General features: G+C 54.1%; 1 protein-coding gene across 2 annotated transcripts in view; it reads right to left on the bottom strand.

The window, feature by feature from the left end:
- Window positions 1–19,457, bottom strand: part of SDK2 (sidekick cell adhesion molecule 2) — a 309,988-nt gene extending 290,531 nt beyond the window's left edge. For both annotated transcript variants that reach the window (XM_055389053.2, XM_055389054.2), the window contains exon 1: window positions 19,385–19,457. In XM_055389053.2, coding sequence (XP_055245028.2) covers window positions 19,385–19,448 — 64 coding nt within the window. In that variant the 5' untranslated portion in view covers window positions 19,449–19,457. The remainder of the gene's footprint in view (window positions 1–19,384) is intronic.
- Window positions 19,458–20,534: the final 1,077 nt, after the last annotated feature.

Raw genomic sequence — 20,534 nt, 5'->3', positions numbered from 1 at the left:
GAATTTAATGTGCGTGCCGCACCTGGGGAATCTTAAAATGCAGATTCTGATTCATCAGGTCTGGGGTGAGGTCTGAGTTTCTGCGTGTTTAGCAACTGCTGAGTGATGCTGAGGCTGCCGGCATAAGCACTGCTCTCAGCCACTCAAGGAACTGGTGCATCCAAAAGCCCTGAACTAACCCGGCTTCACGAGGGGAAGATGCAACTATAATAGGGGTGGCCGTGGTGATGTTGTTACTAGGAGGAGTGGTTATTGAGCAGTTACTCTGCACCAGATACTCCATGCCACTGTGGTACAACAGAAGGAAAATCTATCCAGCCTTGCAGGATTTTCCTAATCTCTCTCCAAGAGTCAACAGGGAAGGAGGAAACTGAATATAAGAGGATTAACATTTTCTTTGCAATATGTCTCACTGCCCCATTTGATAGACGAAGTAACTGAGGCTGGAAGAGCTTTGCTAGCTTGCCGAGGTCCCATAACTCACAAGCAGCAGGGCCAGGATTCCAGCCGAGGTGTGCTCTGGCTTTCAAGACCACGGTAATTTGAACACAGCCTCTCATGAGACAGGGAGACAGAGGCAGAGAGAGCAGTGCATACCAGGCAGGACCAGACAAGCAGGCACCAGGGCGCGAGGCGGAATTCCACATCCTGCCTGTGACGCCCAAGACAGTCTCCTAGGCAAAACTGGGGAACTTCATGGAGAAGTTTCTAGGCCTGCTCACCATTCTTCTACCTCACCCTTGTCGTATTCCTGGAGCCTGAGAGAAGAGGGTCCCCTGGCCTTGTCAGCCCCATGAGAGGGGGCAGCAGGAGAACAGGGTCCTAGGTGGTGGCCTCTCTGCTTTACAGAGCAGGAAACTGAGGCCTGGAGAGGGGAGGGGAACACCTGAAGGTCTCACCAGTGGGCAGGGCAGGGTTCTCGGGCTTGCGACCTGGGCAGTCACCCTGGGCCCCACGCCTAGAAGGGCACCAGCCTTGGTGTAATACTTCTCCGCCGCCATCTTGAAATTCTGATTAATTTTTTAACACCACATTTTCTTTTCTTCTTTTTCTTTTTCTTTTTTTGAGAGAGAGTCTCACTCTGTCGTCTAGGCTGGAGTGCAGTGGTGCAATCTCGGCTCACTGCAACATCTGCCTCCCCGGCTCAAGCGATTCCCTTGCCTCAGCCTCCCGAGTAGCTGGGATTACAGGTGCCCACCACCACACCCGGCTAATTTTTGTATTTTTAGTAGAGACAGGATTTTGTCATATTGGCCAGGCTGGTCTTGAACTCCTGACCTCAGGTGATCCACCCACCTCAGCCTCCCAAAGTGCTGGGATTATAGGCGTGAATCACCGAGTCCTGCAGCATTTTCATTTTGCACCTGACCCTGCAAAAGATGCCGCTGGTCCTGCCAGTGGGTTAGAGAACGTGTCAGGGCTATACCCCCTTTCAGAGCCGCTCCTGGAGGCCAGGACCTGAGCACTGAGCGAGACAGAGCCGTCTCTGGGCAGGCTGCTGCAAGCCCCAACCTCCAGGCAGCGGGAGCCCGGCGGACTGGAAAACAAAAGAAAACTTCAGGAGAGGCCAGGAGGGAGGAAGGACCTTCTGAGAGGGCAAGAGATGTGCCAGAATTGCGCCTGAGCGAGCTGGGGAACAGATCCCAAGTCCTCCTCTCTTGTCTGTAGTGACAGATGAATGAGTTGGCCGGGGCTCAGGAGGGGGAGGACAGGGGCCAGCTGTCTTCAGGGCCCTGGCCTCTCCAAGGAAACCTCCACCCCCACCACACCCAAACCCCGAGGGCTGGGCAGATGCATGGCGCCCAGCTATGCCAGCCTGTCCCAGGGGCTCTGGGGAATTTAAGCCAAGTACTTCACTTTGATTTTGGGTTGGCCAAAGGAGAAGGAAAAGGCCAAGTGGATTGGATTCAGAAGCTCCAGCCTGGCCTGCAAGTTCCAGCTCAGACAAAAGGCCTCCCTCCAGCTCCCCATCCCCCACCACTGGTTACTCAGGCCTGGTGGAGACCAAAGCCAGCCAGACATGCATTCCTCTGGGCCACTGTCCTGTGCCCAGAAGACAGGTGCTGGCATCAGACAGGGCTGAGGAAGGAATGCTGGGATGGAGGCATGACAGAAGAGAGACTTCATCAGCCCAGCACATTCTAGGAAGACAGCGATGGAATGGGAGGGTTCTCTGGAGACCTGGGGACAGGCCTGAGGTTGTCTGAGCCCCAGGGGCTGGTCTTCGATGTGGACCCCAGAGGGTTTCCTGATTTATCCATGAGCTTGGACCTGCTGTGCTGAGGACAGAGGGGCAGTGTTCAGTCTCCTTGGGTGGCGTCTTCACCCTGTGGCCCCTTCTCCATCTTGGCCTGCGCAGGGGGCCCAATCAACAGAACCCAACACTAGCCGGGGGTGGGGGGGGTGTAAAATCCAAAAAGAACTTTTGCAATATCGGACAACTGGTGAACATTGCCAGCATGAGCATCTTGTATATTTTGAACCAACTCTACCAGCCCATTTTCTAGTTGCTAGGATGGTCACCTCCAAACTCATGGGGGTTGCTGAAAGGATTTGATGTGTTAATACATGTGAGGCGCTTAGAACACAGACTGGGAAGGGGATAGGCTTTATATAAATGGTGGTTATTACCATATTTCCTCTAAATGCACATTGTTTTCATTTTCACATCTCTGGAGTCAGAATGTATTTTGTGGACTAAATGGCAGCATTTTTTTTTTTTCTTTCTTGGCGGCACATAAAATAACATGCCTTATAATTGATGTGTCTTAGGTTCAGTCAAATATGGGATGAAAAGGAACACTGTATTCTTAAGACCGCATCTTTCAGCGGCGCCTCCTTCCATGTGAGTTGAGTCCTGGGGTGCTCCTCAGCTCCCCCACCCACGTGGAAACAGGCACAGAGGCCCCAGGGAGCATGAGGCCCCAGGGAGCAGAGACCCCAAGGGCATGAGGGATAAGCACAAAGTCCTGGGCCAAGGGTGTCCAGGTTGGCTGAGCTCTAGGCGGACAGGTCAGGAGCACGGTGGGCAGTGGGTGGGACAGGCCCCTAACGGAGCCCCTCGGGCTCACATAGTAATTCCAGTGCTGGGTCAGCCACGTTCCCAAATCGTACATCAGACAATCTTCCCACCAACCCTCAAGTGTGAGGATGTTTTGTTTGTTTAAAACCCACATTTGGCCGGGCGCAGTGGCTCACACCTGTAATCCCAGCACTTTGGGAGGCCGAGATTGGGCGGATCACGAGATCAGGAGTTCGAGACCATCCTGGCTAACACGGTGAAACCCCGTCTCCACTACAAATACAAAAAAAAATTAGCCAGGCGTGGTGGTGGGCGCCTGTAGTCCCAGCTACTGGGGAGGCTGAGGCAGGAGAATGGCATGAACCTGGGAGGCGGAGCTTGCAGTGAGCCGAGATCGTGCCACTGCACTCCAGCCTGGGCGACAGAGCGAGACTCCGTCTCAAAAACAAAACAAAACAAAACCAAACCAAAAAACACCACATTTAACAGATGAGGAAATTGAGGCTAGGGAAAGGCTAAGTCATCTGGCCAAGGTCATTTAGCCAAGCAGGCAGAACTAGGCCAAGTTACAGGCCAGCCTGAGAATATGGCCTCCTCAGGAGCACGCAGAGGAGGCAGGGGGGCCAGGATGCCACCCAGCACACACCGTGGCTGAGAACACAGGCTCTGCGCCCAGTTCCTGAGTCCGTTCCTGAATCCAGCACTCATAAGCCATGCTACTCTGGGCAAGCTGCTGGGCTCCCTGTGCCAGTTTCCTGGTCCATATAATGGGAAAATATGCTTCCTCCTGGACGCCTGAGAGGATTGGAGGGGCAGATCCACAGACAGCATCTAGATTGACATTGCACCTGCAAAGGCTCAGTCACTGTGAGCTCTTATGATGCCCTGAGTTCTGGGGAACCCCAAAAGCTCCTGATCCGGGAGCTGACCTGCAGGTTCCCCTAACCCCACTCATGGGCCTTGAGTGTCTGGGGCTGGTGTGGCATAGGAGAGCTAAACTGACCACCTGGGATGGGCCCAGAGAGCCACACCCCTAAACCAGCAGCCAGTTCTGGGGTCAGGAGAGCCAGAGAAGTGGCCGTCTGTGCTGTTCATGGGGCAGCCCAAGGCTGGTCACTCCTCCTCCCTGATTCCCAGCCCTGCAGAGGATATTCAAACTCACCACACTTCAGAGAGGTGCTGGGGCACACGAGAGGAAGTGTGGCCCCCTTCCAAAGCCAGGCCCCAGAGACTGGCTCTTCAGCCACCCCCTCCCACCCCTGGCAAAGGCTGGTGGCTACCCAGATGTGGATCTGGGGTGTCCCTGCCCAGACCCCCCTGGATGTGAGCTGGAGAAGCCAGATCATGGGTCCAGCTGTTCTGCAGCTCTCCCACCTCCCAATTCTGCTGATTCCTACGTGGGGGATGGTGCCAAGGAGGGTCCAGAGAACTCAGTCCTGCCAGAGACTGGCCAGCAGCTGCAGTGGGTGGAGCCTGCGGAAGGGGGCAGGAAAGCCAGGCTCCTGAGCTCGCACCTCACTTGCCTTTCTTGGCCGCACATCCTCCTCTATAAAGTGAGGTAGCCCTTTGTAATCTGACCTTAGTAATTCTCTTTGTTCCCTACCATTTTAGCTCAGATACGGGCCCTCAGGGAGGCTCCAGAATCTGGAGCCAAAGGAGGGTGCTGGGAAGAAAGACCACAAGCCCCAGACGCATCTGCCTATCCCACATGTGCTTAGATGATTCACCGTGGTTTAAGCTGCTGTTTCCCTCCTGACGCTTGCATAGCTTCTATGAGATGGTTGCTGCCCAGGAATGCAAGTGACCCTGAGTGTAAGCACCTGAGGGCAGAAGCCACTCGAGGTGTGGCCAGGTACACTTTGGCCTTAGTGATTAGATACGACCAAGGTGCGTATTTGCTGCCTATAACTGCTGCTTGGTAGCAGTAAGGATGAAAAGGAAGACCCCAGCATTTCCTAGGGAAGACGGGGGCCCCTCCCATCCTACAAGACTCAGCTTCTATGTTACCTCCTCCTCCGGGGCAGCATCTCAGCTCATCCCTCTGGACTCCCAAATCACCTGTCCTATAGGACCAACCCCAGGCTTGCTGCCTTCACTTGACCATGAGCAATTTGAGGGCAGGGACCTGCCTTAGACTGGGCTGGATCCTGGGCACCTCACTTAGTATACAGGTGGTGCTTAGTAAGTGCATGAGAAGCAAAAGAGGTTCATGGTTTTGGTTATCCATTGGCTCATGGGGGTTACTTTGGAGCTTCTAGAAAAGCTCCTTCTCCCAGGAAGGAGGGCTCTGGGCTGGATTTTCTTTCCTTTTCTTTTAAGTCAGGACAGGAGGGGCAAGAGCCTCCTGAAGGAAGAAGTGAAGAATGAGTGCTGGTCAATACCAACCCCCCACCAGGTGCAAGGCCATCACCACGTTCAAGTTCATGTGTTAACTGAGCTTTGCTGTAGCCCTCTGCAGTTGCAGCAGCGGACTCGGAGTCCATGGGCAGAAGTAGCTCAGCTCAGCCACAACCATGACACCTAGACTCGGGCCCTAGGAGAAGCACCTTCTCTTCAAACCTTTATGCCAGGCCTTCTCAAAGTGGGCTCCCTGGACCAGCAGCAGTGGCAGCAACACCTGGGAACTGTCAGAAATGCAAATTCCCAGGCCCCTCCCAGACCCACTGCTTCAGAAGCTCTGGGAATGGGGCCCAGGAATATGCATTCTAACAGGTCCCCAAATGGTGCTCAAGTATGAGACCCACTGCTCTAGGCCACTCCCTCACCTCCATCAAGAGGCAGGTGACACTTGGGCTCTCAGAATGTGGCTCCTGATGCCTCGGATGGAAGGGCACCCCCTCATCCCTCCCATCCCGCCCTCCTCCCTCCTCAACCCCCAGGTTCCCCCAGGGCCTGGCACTATGAGGGACCTAAGTGTCGTCCCTCTCTCTGCCAGCATCTAGGAGGCCTGGCTGTGCCTCAGCTTGGACTCAGCCTGGGCTCTAAGGACCCAGGGCCCCTCAAGCTCTTTCTCAGCAGAGGCCTAATCCCTAAACCCTAGGGCCGGACATTCCAAGTTCCTGGAGACACAATAAGTCCTAACATTCCCGGGGAGGTGGCAGGCCTGGGGGCACAGACAATGGGCCTTGTGTTTGTCCCCACGCCTTCCTGCTTCAAACCAGGGCTCTGCAAGGGAGGCTGAGCCGTCAAAAGCACCACTGTCCACCCCACTGGTCCTGCTTGCCTTTGCCCAAGGCCCAGGCTGAGGCTGGCAGCCCCTTAGCACACCGCCCCCTCCCTGAAGCAGAACGGTGTTCCTTCTTCTTGGTGGTTTCCAGCACTTTCTAGGTTCTTCATCCACCAGGGCCTGAGGAGGAAGGGGTTAAATGCCAACACCTTCCTTCTCTGTCTTCGTGGGGCTCTGGGACAGAGGAGCATGGGCAGTGGACAGAGCTCTCCAGCCACCTGAAGCCACAGCCAGAAGCGCCTCCTCTCTGGGGCTGATTTCTCTTCATTAGAGCAATCACATCAACACTGACAGCCGCGTATTTATTACTGTCCCGACGACTACCATTTTTCACCCAGTGATGCGCAGGCGGATAATGAGCTTGGAGCCCAGCTAATGAGGAACTCCCCTCGGCCCTCCTTGGCAGCCCAGGCCCCACGACAGTCTGCCGGCCAACCCGCTCTCTGCCTGTAGACACTACACCGGGGCACAGAAAGGAACTCCAAATGGGGAAGTCAAGGGTCACCAGGCTGAGCCAGCCAGAGCTGTCCAAAGCCAACACGCACACTGCCCGTAGGGAAGAGACTTTGGGGTTGACTGAGCAATCAGGTCTGAGCACCGGGCACCTTCTCAGGGCAGAAGCCCCTCTTCCATTCTGGGTTCCGAGTCCTCAAGCCAGGGCAGCCAGAGACAAACATCAGGCATGGGCAGGTGGGCTGCCGGCCAGGAACCCCGGGGGAATGGGTGAGCAGGTGGGCTGCCAGCCAGAAACCCTGGTAGGGGGCTGGGTGGATGTTTTGGGAGGAGGTACTTGAACCTAATCAAGAACATTTCCTTAGTGATGCATGGGGAAGGCAAGGTGCTTGCAGCTGTATGGGGCACCAGCCACACACAGTAAGGACCTACTTTGCAAGGGGCTGGTCTTCTGGGAGCCTCAGCTCTTCTGGAAGGTACCCACACATCTAAATGAAAAAGGCCCCTGGGCGGTGGACATAGTGATCCCAGAGCCCAAACCTCTGACTAAGAGAGTCTTCAAGCCCTCAACTAGTCTCCAAATAAGACCCCACTGCTGGTGTTGATTGGCTTGCCTGGTCCAAATTAAGAGGGGGAGGTGGGAGGGTCCAAGAGGAAGATAGGAGACAGGTCCTCTAATGGTTTGGAGCAGTTTGGGTGAAGCTGAAGAAGAACCCAGACTACCACCCAATCACCCAAGCAGCAGGGTCCCCTTGGGAGGGGCAACAGCCGTATCCTCACTCCTACCACCCTTGAAGGCATGGCCACAGGCCAGCCACAGCAGATAGGCAGTGTGATGGTTAATATTCAGTGTCAACTTGATTGGATTGAAGGATGCAAAGTATGGTTCTTGGGTGTGTCTACAAGGGTGTCGCCAAAGGAGAGTAACATTTATGTCAGTGGATTGGCAGAGGTGGCCCCACCCTCAGTCTGGGTGGGCACCATCTAATCAGCTGCCAGCACGGCTAGATTAAAGCAGGCAGAGGAACGTGGAAGAACTTGACTTGCTGAGTCTTCCGGCCTCCATCTTTCTCCCCGTGCGAGAGGTTTCCTGCCCTTGAACATCGGACTCCAAGTTCTTCAGCTTTCAAACTCTCAGATTTACACCAGTGATTTTCCAGGGGCTCTCAGACCTTTGGCCACAGACTGAAGGCTGCACTGTCGGCTTCCCTACTTTTGAGGTTTTGGGACTTGGACTGACCTCCTTGCTCCTCAGCTTGCAGATGGCTTATTGTGGGACTTCACTTTCTGACCGTGTGATCCAATACTCTTAATAAACTCCCCTTCATATACACATCTGTCTTGTTAGTTTTGTCCCCTCTAGAGAACCCTGACTAATACAGGTAGAGTGACTCAACTATGTTTGAGGTCCAACTGCTTTAGAAAACAGCACAGAAAATTTTAAACACAAACAGCTTAAATATATACATGTAAAGCATCTTAGAATCTTACAGATGCTGTGACTCATTCAAGTCTTTCGAGACCAGATTTTGACGTATGTTCTAGGGGGTCCAGGAAGCCATGGGGATGACAAGCCACATCTTCCAGCAGCATCGACCAGCTTTAACACATCCTTTGTGTGTTGGGATAGAATTTAGATAGCCCATGGAGTAGAATGCACATATTCACACATTTTAAAACTAAAATAGGCTGGGTGTGGTGGCTCACACCTGAAACCACAGCACTTTGGGAGGCAGCGGCAGGAGCATCACATGAGGTCAGGAATTCAAGATCAGACTAGGCAACAGAGCAAGACCCTGTATCTACAAAAAAATAAAATGATTAGCTGGGTACGGTAGTGCACACCTGTGGTCCCAGCTACTTAGGAGGCTGATGTGGGAGGATCGCTTGAACCTAGGAAGTTGAGGCTGCAGTCAGCTCTTACTATGCCACCGCCCTCCAGCCTGGCTGACAGAGACTGACATCTCAAAAAATATAAAATTAAATATAAAATAAAATTTAGAAATATATAAGGAAAAGGTCATGAAATAGTAGGTGGTTTCAGGCTGCATGGCCAGATACCCCAGGGCATGTGTCCACCCTCCTTACCATGAGTGGAACATCATGGAAGAGTTTGGAAAAGCCGCATTTACCTTCCCATTTTTTTCCCAATGAGGACACTTGTGGCCACACAGGCTAAAAGGCCTGGCCCAAAAGGACCCAATGAGACTCTTCCATTGTGGCCTCTGAGGCCCACACAGAGTCATGAACTTGTTATATTCTCTCTCTGACTTCACTATTACCTCCATAGCACCCTTAAAAGAGTTAAGTGCGTTAATTCAAGAAATAATTTACGTCTAGTACCTCAGTCCTTGTGGATGAAGGGTTATTATCTAAACTCAAGGAGTTCACAATTAAAGAAATCAGTTACACACAGATATTAAAAGATAATTCAGAATCAACAAGGCCAAAGTGCCCAGCGAGACATCTAGACTGGAACAACTGGGAGGAGGAGTCCCAGCTGGAAGTCAGGGACGGCTTCACGCTAGACTTTTTGGGGTCAGTGGAGAGGAGAACAGGGGTTCGAAAGGGGAGAAGGGAAGGTGCTATTGGGCTGGCAGGGTGGGGTGGTGTGGGGACAGGTGGAGGCGAGATTGCAGTGGCACGTAGGGCCAGATTGTGGAGAGTTTGCCGTTGGGGCCACAGCTGTGGGGAAGCTACCAGGGTTCTGAGAGCAAGGGCGTGATATGACAGGTCTCAGCATCCAGACCCCATCACTAAGACCCTATGGACATCAAGAGGGGGCTCCAAGTGTCCTTACAGAAAGAAGAGGCCAGCCCAGGCTGCCCCCTGTGTCCTCCTCCTGTGCCCATCCAAGCTAAGGAGAAGCCTGTGGTCAAATGAGCCTACCCTGGGTCCACCAGCCCAAAGCAGCATGGCAAACAGTTCCTGAATGTGGGTATCTTGGCCAAATCTAAGGCAATGGCCTGGGAGGCAGCTGACCTGCGTTCATCATCTCTTTCTTACAAGTCAAGCGACTTTGGCAAGTTACTTAATATTTCTGAACTTCCATACTAACAATGTTAATAACATTAATACTTTCTGGCCAACCTCCTTCATAGACTGGGGTGAAGAGCAAATGCGATGTCTATGAAAGCTACCCACATACATTTGAGATTTTATGGGAGGATCCAATAAATACATTCACCTTAAGGCTGAACAGCTGATAATAGCTTAATAGGTGGGTTCTCTCTGCCATATTTGCATTTTAAGCTGGAGACAGAGAATGTCTTAACCAAATCAATAAATCCTTAACAGCAGAAGTTTAGATGCCACTGGCAGGTGTGTGAAAGACAAAAGGAACAAAAGCTGTCGGGGCAGGGGCACCTGTCAAACTGCACGCCCCAAACGGAACTTGCTTCCAAGATAAAGATACTAAGGACAATGACATGACAAACACTTATTCAGTGTTTATGATACACAGAACACTGTGTCCTAAAAGCTTAGCACAGCTCGTTAAACCCTGTCACAACCCAACTGTTATCCCCGTTTCACAGATGAAGAAACTGAGGCATAGACAGGGTGTGTAACTCATCCAAGGTCACCCAGGCAGTAAATGACAGGAAGGATTTGAGCCCAGGGAGTCACCCGCATTTCAGGTTTCTATTTTTTTTTTTTTTTTGAGACAGAGTCTCACTCTGTACCCCAGGCTGGAGTGCAGTGGCACCATCTCAGATCACAGCAACCTTTGCCTCCCAGGTTCAAGCAATTCTCCTGCCTCAGCCTCTCGAGTAGCTGGGATTACAGGCACGTGCTACCATGCCCAGCTCATTTTTGTATTTTGTATTTTTAGATGGGGTTTCACCATGTTGGCCAGGCTGCTCTCGAACGCCTGTCCTCAAGCGATCCACCTGCCTCTGCCTCCCAAAGTGCTGGGATTACAGGTGTGAACCACTGCGCCCGGCCCATTTCAGGTTTCTTGGTGCTCTATGCTGTCCCGCCTGGGCCCCTGCTGCCACTTTCTGCACTGGCTCTCACAGCTCGAAGCAGCAAATGAAGCATCGGCTCCAGATTCATAATTAACTCACATTATGTGGTGACAGCCCAATTGTTCAGGTGCCCAGTGATATTTTTGACCTTTACTCAGATTCTGGGCCTCCCAGATCTGTACCTCCAGGAAGGTGCCCAGGGAAGGGGGAAATTTCCAGAGTCCTGGCTTTACGAGGCCCTTGAGAGTCACTGGTGTCCGCCCCAGATGCCAAATTCCCTGAATGAGCCTCGTTATGGCAAATAATATTTCCTTCCGTTAGGACTGTCACATCATCAAAATTTCATCACCCCTCTGGGTCACTAATAGCTTCCTACATGGCATCAAACTTTAATTGCCTTTCTTCCCCTCATCCTCCCCACCCTCACACCTCGTTCAATTTAGAAGGCATTTGTGTGGCTCAGTTACTGGCAAGCCAGTTCTGAATGCCCCAAGTGACCTTAAGGGAACTCCTCAAATAGCTCTGGGGCATCCCAACCCCAGAGAGAGATGGAGACAAGGAGGAGAGCAGAAGACCTTCAATATTCTGCCAAGTTAAGGCCTAGTGAGGACACAGCCAGGGTGGAGGCAAGAGCCAGGAGGATCAGGAGGAGGAGGAGTTCCAAGGCCTCTTTCAAACTCTACCCCCCTCCCTGGACCAGCCCGTCTTCAAACAGTACAATTGTCTGGGCATCTCCCTGGAGAATAGCTGTCTCTTCTTGGGAAGACGGTGACGTATGCCGTGGAAGCCAAAGGCAGCCTGGAGCAGCGGAAAGAGGACAGATGTTGGGACCAGAGAGGCCTGGGTTCACATCCTGACTCCTCAACTTCCCCGCTAGAAGGCCTTGGGTGGTTAATCTCTCAGCCTCACTTTATCCACATGTCAGAGTGATAGGGAGGACTGAGGCAGACGATGGTTGTAATGCACCTTGCCACGTCTGACAAGCAGAACTGTGCACCAAACGTGAGCTCAGGATGGAAAGACAAAAAGATTCCAAACTGGGGAAGAAGCAAAAGAAAATGGGGTGAGCCAAGTGCGGCAGCTCATGCCTGCAATCCCAGCACTTTGGGAGACCGAGGTGGGCGAGTCACTTGAGGTCAGAAGTTTGAGACCAGCCTGGCCAACATGGTGAAACCCCGTGCCTACTAAAAAATTGGTCAGGCGTGGTGGCACGTGCCTGTAATCCTAGCTACTCGGGAGGCTGGGGCAGGAGAATCACTTGAACTTGGGAGGTGGAGGTTGCAGTGAGCTGAGATCGTGCCACTGCACTCCAGCCTGGGTGACAAAGCAAGACTCTGTCTCAAAAAAAAAAAAAAAAAAGAAAAGAAAAGAAAAGAAAAGAAAAGAAAAAGGTGAGAAGATGTGGAAGATATGGGTGAAATATACAGCAAAGATACCAGAGAAGAAAAGCCGTCTTAATGCAGTCTTAAGGCCATTTGGAGGGGCAAGCACAGAAGTACAAATATAGTTAAAGTCATTTATTAAACAAGTGCTTATGATATGTCAGGCTCCATTCTCACTGCTCTATGTGTATTATCTCATTTAAGCCTTGGAAGGTTTTTCTCCTTGTTTTACAGACAAAGAAACAGAGGTTGAGAATGTTAAGTGACTTAACCCAGAGTGCCACAGATAGCAGCTGACAGAGCTTGAACCCAGGTCAGCCCAATTCTGAGGCACTGATCCTATACATACCACTTCTTAACAGCTTAAGGGGGAATAAAATAAGCCTCCAAACAAGGAAGTAACAGCACAGACTGGGCTTCTGCTTTAGGAATGTGCAAGGTAAAAATGTCTTGTGTAAAGTCACCCTCTGTATGAAATGCAGAGACCACAATGTCTTCTCTGTGGTTATGAAGGAACACTAGGCATTGCCAGTGCATGAGATCCTGTTGTCTTTTTCCAGCACATGAAAGCCTGCACTTCCTAGCTCCCTTGCCATTAGGTGGGACCATGTGATCCACTCTAATGAATGGGCTACAATCAGAAGAAACACAGGCTAAATAATTATTATTATTGTTTTGAGACAGAGTTTTGCTCTGTCGCCTAGGCTGGAGTGCAGTAGCGTGTTCTCGGCTCACTGCAGCCTCTGCCTCCCAGGTTCAAGCAATTCTCCTGCCTCAGCCTCCTAAGTAGCTGGGATTACAGGCATGCGCCACCACACCTGGTTAATTTTTGTATTTTTAGTAGAGACAGGGTATTGCCATGTTGGCCAAGCTGGTCTCAAACTCCTGACCTCAGCCTGCCTGCCTTGGCCTCCCAGAGTGCTGGGATTACAGGCATGAGCCACCACGCCTGGAGGGGAATATAAGTGCTGATGCAAGATCTTCCTCTCCCTTTTCCTCTGGAGCATTAATCGAGGACCTTGTGTATTTCGAATGGTACATCCATGTATGAATGGCATTACCCCCTAAACCTTCTACCCCTCCTCTCAATTTCCTTCACATCATAAAGTTGGAGTTCAGCTGATGGGGCTTCAGCAGAGACCCAGGGGCTGCCCAACCCAGAGGCCAGGCCTGCTAAGAGGCAGATTCATCTGTCGGGCCAGAGTCAGGAAGAGCTGGGAAAATGACCAGAAAATCTGAGCAGGGACTCCTGTCTCAATGGCAACACTACCCCATTCCATGGATGCATCCGCGGGAGCTGCTGGAGGGTGGGGACCCCACTCTTGAAGTACCTGGCTGCTCAGTGGGCTGAGGGCTACATGGCATGGGGTGTGCTGGATGTACAGAGACCAGAGGCATTTCACAAGTCAATCAGCTCTGGAGATGGGGTGAGAGGCCTGGGAGGAAGCTGGAGAGCTGGCAGGGGCCAGATGACCATGGGCTGTATGCCTCCAGTAAGCATTCATTCATTCATTCAGTCTTCATATTATGCTGACTCCTCCTATGTGCCAGGCACTGCCCTAGCAGCTAGAAATATACCAGTGAATGAAACAAAGCCCCTGCCCTCCAGAGACACCAATAATAAACAAACAAGTCAATATATGTCAGTTGGAGCTGAGTGCAATGGAGAAAATGATGGAGAGCGAGGGAGTGGGTGCTGGAAGATGCCATGTTATAGGGTGCTCCGAGATGGATAAGAGACATTAGGAGGAAGTCCTGGAGGAAACAAGGGTGAACTTTGTAGACATCTGGGTGGTGAGGGCACCATTGATGGAAAGGCAGGAACTTCAAGTGCCAGGTTGGAGGCCTGGTGAATTCCAGGAACAACAGGCAGTCAGTGTGGGGACAGGAGTGAATGCAGGGAGAGTGAGGAGATGAGGTGGGAGGAGAGGTTCATGTCTGGGGAGTAGAGGGGCAGTGATCAGGACACCCTCCTGGACTGTAATGGACACATTATAAGAACTTAACATTTACAAAGGGCATTTTCAAAGTGATCTGGACAATCTCATTTGATTATCCAAGACAACTCTAAAAGGTAGATAACAATCTTTTTTTTTTTTTTTTTAATGAGACAGGGTCTCGCTCTGTTGTGTAGGCTGGAGTACAGTGGCACGATCTCAGCTCACTGCCACCTCCGCCTCCCAGGTTCAAGAGATTCTCCTGCCTCAGTCTCCCAAGTAGTTTGGACTATAGGCTCTCACTACCACGCCTGGCTAATTTTTTCATTTTTAATAGAGATGGGGTTTCCCCATGTTGGCCAGGCTGGTCTCGAACTCCTGACCTCAAGTGATCTGCCGGCCTCGGCCTCCCAAAGTGCTGGGATTACAGGCGTGAGCCACTGTGCCCGGCCAGTAGATACAACTATTTTTAACTTTACTCATTTTACAGATGAGAAAACTGGCTCAGCTCAGCATCACCCAGTGATGGAGGCAGGATTCAAAGGGGCAGAAGCCACGCTGGGAGCCATTCACCACGTCTGCAGGAGAAGGGTCTCCCCAGGGCTCCCTGGGCTCAGCAAGAGGCTTTTTGGTCCAGACACCGGGCCCAGGGAGTCTGAGGGAACAAGCCCTGCAGTCCCCTCTCTCCCTTCCCCCGGGGATGCTGAGCATCCCTGCTCAACGCTGCTCACTGGCTTTGCCTCCTGCCCAGCACATGGACAGCAGGGGTGGGACACCTAGGGGAGGGGGCACCCGGGGTGTCTTGGCAACCAGCTTGTTTTCCTTTCCATTACAGGCAGTGGGCCGCAGCCGCCAGTTGCTGCTGGCCCATTTGTTGCTATTGGCATCCCAAGGCCCCAAATTATGATGACTAATTCCCACCGCTTTAGGCAGCTCCAGGGCTGTCTGTGGCAACATGCTCCGGGGGAGCGGGGTAGAAACCCCGCAGGGCGCACACTAACACCCGACATCAATTCCAACTCAGCCTCCTGCCTCCCAGAGGGGCTGGGAGTCTGTAGGGACAGGGAGAGGGTTCCAGCCAATCAGAGGACCCCTTCAACCACAGCCAGATCCTAGGAAAACCAGCTATAAGGGGACAATTTCTTCATCAGCATAAAACATAGCTAACAGCCAGCTGGTGTTGAGCAGTAGTGAGTCCTCCATCATCAAGGGTATGCAAGCAGAGACCAGATGGCCTTGTGGGCAGACGACGGTCCTAGATGACTTTTCGTGTGTCTTTCAAGTCAAATGCAATGATTCCCACTAGTCCTTAGGACAGAAGATAAGCCCATTCTCCCCTCCTTGTTAGCTTACAGCCCGACTGCGTCCCATGGTACAAAGTCAAATGTGGACCAATATGCAGGTTAACACTTCATTTTAAAGTCAGCCATTCAGGCGCTGTTTAAACAGAGGATCGCTGTAAAGAATTTGGCCCCCTTCCCAGCCTCCTTTCCCTTGTAGAACAAGGTTCCTGGCCCCTATGCCGGCCTTCCAGTAGAGGACACGAGAAGAGGCAGTCGATAAATATTTGCCGAACAAATGCATGAAGCGGGGGTGGGGTGTGTGTGGCGGGGGGGTCGAGGGTGGGATTTCCGAGGCAGGTGTCAGGCTGCCAGCGGGATGTAGCCTCTGGGTGGGGGTCCTGACTCTGTTCCTCCCAGGCAGGGGCCATTTTCTGCAGCCAGTGGAAGCACCAAGCTGTATCCCTCATTTAACCACTGCCAGAATGTTCCGGACTCCCCCGCTGAAGCCAAGGGGTACAAAGGGTGAGGGAAAGAGGGGCATGGGAGAGCAGGGACACCCCCATTCCACTCTCCAGTGGGGCTTTTGACAGCTGCACCCCAGGCAAGCACGACACTCGGCCTCCTGGTAATTAGCAAAAGGCCCTGATCAATAAGTTATTTTTTGCTGTCAGTAATTAATAATTACAGCTTAGCCACACCATGTAATTAAACTTTCATCCCGCTCCCTCGTGTACTGTTGGCTTTTATTGTGATTAGCTCCCAGCACTAAACTTTCTCCCTTTGGAGCCTTTCAGGAGCCTCTAGAGCTGGGGGTTCCAGTCCTCTTTCAGGGTTGTCCCCACTGCCTTGTTCTCTCGGCTCAGATTCCCTTCCTTCTGTTCTCCCCCCAGGCATGATTCTCTTGAAAGAAACTTCTGGAGCAGCTGGCTCGGCTGCTCCTGCCCTTCTCCCAACCTCTCAGGCTGGCCAGGATGACCTCCAGCAGTAATCAAGCTTCCAAGCACATGGGAAATCTCTCGAGACTCTAGTTAAAAGACTTCCAGGCTCACCCAGACCTTCCCAATCAGTGTCTGGGAGCGGAGCCCAAGAATCTGCATTGCTACAAGTCCCTGGGAGCTAAGTGCTTGAGGGCCACTCTTGGAGACACAGTGATGTGGCCATGGAAGGAATTTAAAGAAACCTCCTGGGTAAGGAAAAAGAATTCAAGGTTTTATTGGTGGGTGGCAGGGTACCATTCTTCATGGACTTCTAGCTTAATGTTAAAACCGTCATAACAAGAATAATAATTACCATGTATTAAGTACCTTCTATGTGCCAGGCACTGGCTGGGGCCCTGCCCCTGGAATATCTTGAATTCTCCCAGCAATTCTACAAGGCAAGAGCTATTATTGCCAGTGTACAGATGCGGAAACTGAGGCTCTTAGTGGCTAAGAGCCTTGCAGAAGGCCTCTCTGCAGCGAAGCGGCAAAGCCAGATCATGAGAGCCCGTTCTTTCTGCTGCCAAAGCCAATGCTCTTTCTACAACCTCACTGCACTTTGCTTGGGAAATGAGTTTGCATCATGTGACCCATCGGGCATACGGACAATGGTCAAATGTTAGCTTTCAGTATACCCAGGTGATGTCGCTCAGGTCCAGCACCCCCCCCCCCCCAAAAAAAACAACCATGCTAGGCTCAGATAAAATCTGGTGACAGTGGTCGATGTGAAGTTTGTCTCAAGGGAGGAACAATTGTTTCATCCCTCGTTCTGTGCCATGCCTGGAGAAGCAGGCTTGTGGGCTCAGAAATGACAGTGCTAGTGGCATCAGCTACCCCCGAAGGATTAATGTCATGGCCTGAGACTGGAAAAAACTCACTCTCTAACCCCAAAGCAGATAAGAAAGGACCTCATGCCCTAATCCCACCCCCTCCAACACCCAAACCCAGCACTGCCAAGCCTAGGACCACGTTCCCACAATCCTTTGCAAGGCTTGCCGCCAGGGACACACATGGCAGGAGAGGGCTCGATGCTGGAAAACACTCTCGGAGCCAGAGAACACCAGCGGAGCAGCAGGGGACCTGGGCAGCCTGACACGCAAAAAGCCAGCAAACAAGAAAGGCAGAGAGGAAGTGAATCAATCACAGAGACTTTCTCTGCTTCTGACAGGGAAGCCCCTCCCGCAGGAGGCGCAGGGACAGGGGGCCACCTGGCCTTAACTTCAGCAAGAGGGGTGGGATCTTGGCCTCAAGTGGATGGCACAGGTGTGGACGTGGGGCAGGAAGGGACACATGAAGACCCCAAAGCAAGGGCCATCAGGTGCCCTGGAGACTCTATAAGGGCCTGGTCCTAGATGAGACAAGAATTGGTGAGCCACCTGCCCAGGAAAATCATACCATTGTTGAAAAGTCTGTAGAGCAATGAAGTTAGAAGGGTCCAGACAGATGCTGGCATCCCGTCCCTCCACGCCATCCAGGCTTTTGGCTAGTAACACTGGTTATCCCAGAGCACAACTGTGAGGCTGCTCCAGGATGAAGGACAACCCATTCCTATTCTGCCAGCATCAGGGTCCTCCTGGGACCCCTCAAAGAGGGGACCCAGACAAGGAGACCCCATGCAGCTGGTCCTGGTTTGAGGGAGAGGGGCTCAGAACTCATCTGGTTCCAGACCTGCCTCTGCCTCCAGATCACAGAGTGGCCTTGGGCAATTCATTTAATGCCATTTGGCCTCAGTTTCCCTATCTGTTAAATGGCTACTAGAATAAGATGACCTCTGAGGTCCTCGCTTGTTCAAAGATTTTATGATGATCATAAAAATAATAACTTTTATTACCCTACATTTATAGGGCTCGTTACAAAATTTCTAAGTGCTTTTACGTAAATTACCTCGTAAAATCCTCCCCTCAGCCCTGTGAGTGAGAGCTGATTATTTTCATCTCTTTGATCTTGGCTCTCTGGATTGCCTGGCGCACGGGGGTCCCTTCTTCCCAGAAGGTTTGGAGATCCAAGAGGCGGCGTGGGGAGTGGGTTGCAGCCCCCACAGTCCGGACCCCTAGGGTGGGTCTGGCCCCCTCCTGAGCCTGCAAGAGTGAAGGCCTAGCCCTGCGAGTCCTGGAGCTCGGTCCAGGCTTCGTCTCCCTCCGCCCCCAGCAGGCGCCGCTCGGACACCGCTGACACCACTGTCTGGATCGGCGAACCCCAAAGGCGAGGAACCGCCGGTGCAGCTGCCCTTCACCTCGGGGACCTGCCCGGGGACCAGGGGGACGCCTGGGCATCCACCCTCAGGAAGCGGGCAGCGCAGATCACACCTCGGATCCTTCGTAGCACTCCCAAACCCAAAGCCACCAGCCCTTCTCCACCGCGAGGCTGCTCCCGGCAGCCACAGGTCACAGCAGCGAGCGGCTGCACAGACTACCGAGCGAACAGCGGAGGCTGGAGGCAGGGGCGGGGATGCTGGGTGTGGGTGGATGGGTAGGAGGGGAGGCCTCAGACCCTCCCTGTGCACCACCCACCGGTGGGTCCGCGGCTGCACCCGCGACCTCGGCTCCAGGCCCGCGCAGCGAAGCACCCCCAGCCCCAGCGGCTGGCCGAGCAGCCAGGGGCGGGCTCCCGTACGTGGCCAAGCCGGGCAATTGCTCTCCCGGGGCGAGCAACCCGGCACCCAGCGCTCGCCCACCCCACTCCCTCGCCCCGGGGAGGCCATCGCCTGCCCAGCAGGGGCCCTGCCCTTCTCCGCAGACACCGAGCAGGGAACCAGGAGCTCGGTCTGGGAAGCTCAGCTTAGCCGAGCGTGGAGCCCGGCACGGAATGTCGCTCCCCTCCCAAGCCGGCGCAGGGCAGCCACAGCAGACGGGGGGAGGGGAGCGCCCCTCCCACTTCACCTTGGGCTCTTCTCTGCCTCCCCAGGTCGTCCCCACCGTCCCCCATTCGGAAGCCACAAGTCTCGGAGAGACTGCCCCACCCCCAAAAGAGCCCCAAAACTTGGGAGATGGGGTGTCTTGAAACTCCCTGGAGAGGGCTCTGCCACGGCTAAGCCGGGTGTCCAGGAGGCCACCGTGAGGCCGGCGAGCTCCCGCCGCCCCTCCCCCGCCCACTCTCCCAGCCCCCTCCCTGTCCCCACGTGGGGGTCCCTCCTTACCTTGGGCTCTGGCCGCGCGGATCTGATGCAGAGCTAGCAGTGTCCAGATCAAAAGCCCCCACATGGTGACCAGCCTGGAGAGGGGTCCTCGGGGTCTCCCTTCCCTCCGCCCTGTTTTATAATCCTGGTGGGGTCCGATACCCCGTGGCTTCGTCCCAGGAAACAGTCAGTCTACGCGGCTCCGTGCCCCGGGGCGTAATATGCCCAGGAGGGGCAGCGCTTGGCCACCCCAACCCTTCCTCCTCTTCTGTACTAGTCCGAGCCCGGCAGCGCGCCCGGAAGGCGAGGGGCGAGCAGGGAGAAAGAGGCCAGACCACCCTCTCGGACTACGGCGCCTCTCTCCCCTAGCACCCCAACTCCGACTTCTCCCAAACAGGGCGTCCTCTGCGATCCGGCCGGGTCGCCGGCCGAGCTCCAGAATAAATGGACAACTTCAGGAAACTTCCTCCCGTGGCCACGTTGCCCGCCCCCTCCCCGCCCCCTGGTTGGGTTCTCCCGGCCGACGCAATCACCGCCGTTCCAGGCGCCGGGCCCCCGGGACCCGGCCAGAGCCGAGCGCAGTGGCAGACGCGGGTGCGGGGGTTCTTTTAGGGGCGCCGGTTTCGGGGGACGCGGTGAGCATAGCGGTCCGAATCTCCCTGGAGCTGAAGTTTTCTTCTCTCTAACTTTGCAGGCAGCATCTGGCGGGGCCGAACCACCCCCTCTGGGCTCCACCGCCCTCGCGCCGAATCGGGAGACGCCGGGTCTCCTCCGGGGGCGCTGGGGCCGGGCGCGCCCTCGGCTTCGCGCCCAGCCGGCTAGCAAACTTTGCGGGTCCCGGAGCCGGGCGCGCAGCCCTGAGCGCCCATGTCCGCGCCAGCCGCGGGGCGGCGGGGGAGGGTGCTGGGCTTCGCGACGCGGGCTGTCGCCGGCGCCGGGGCGCAGAGCCTCCTGCCGGCCCGAGGATGGAGACCGGCGGCTCTGCCCTCCGCCGCGCCCCGGCCGGAGCACTCGGGAAGACGCACGGAGAGCCCGGCGGGCAGCCCCGGCTCCGGGGACGCGGCGCCCTTTCGGACGCCCGGCGATCGCCGACCTCCCGGGCCGGAGGAGCAACGGCCGCCCCAGCGCCTCGGCCGCCGCCGCCGCTCGCCGAGCCCGCCGCCCTCCGCTT

The sequence above is a fragment of the Gorilla gorilla genome, chromosome 4 (genome assembly GCF_029281585.2).
Source record: "Gorilla gorilla gorilla isolate KB3781 chromosome 4, NHGRI_mGorGor1-v2.1_pri, whole genome shotgun sequence".
Taxonomy (NCBI): domain Eukaryota; kingdom Metazoa; phylum Chordata; class Mammalia; order Primates; family Hominidae; genus Gorilla; species Gorilla gorilla.
Note: the sequence above shows the minus strand (reverse complement) of the source record. Positions and strands in the feature narration are given on the sequence as shown.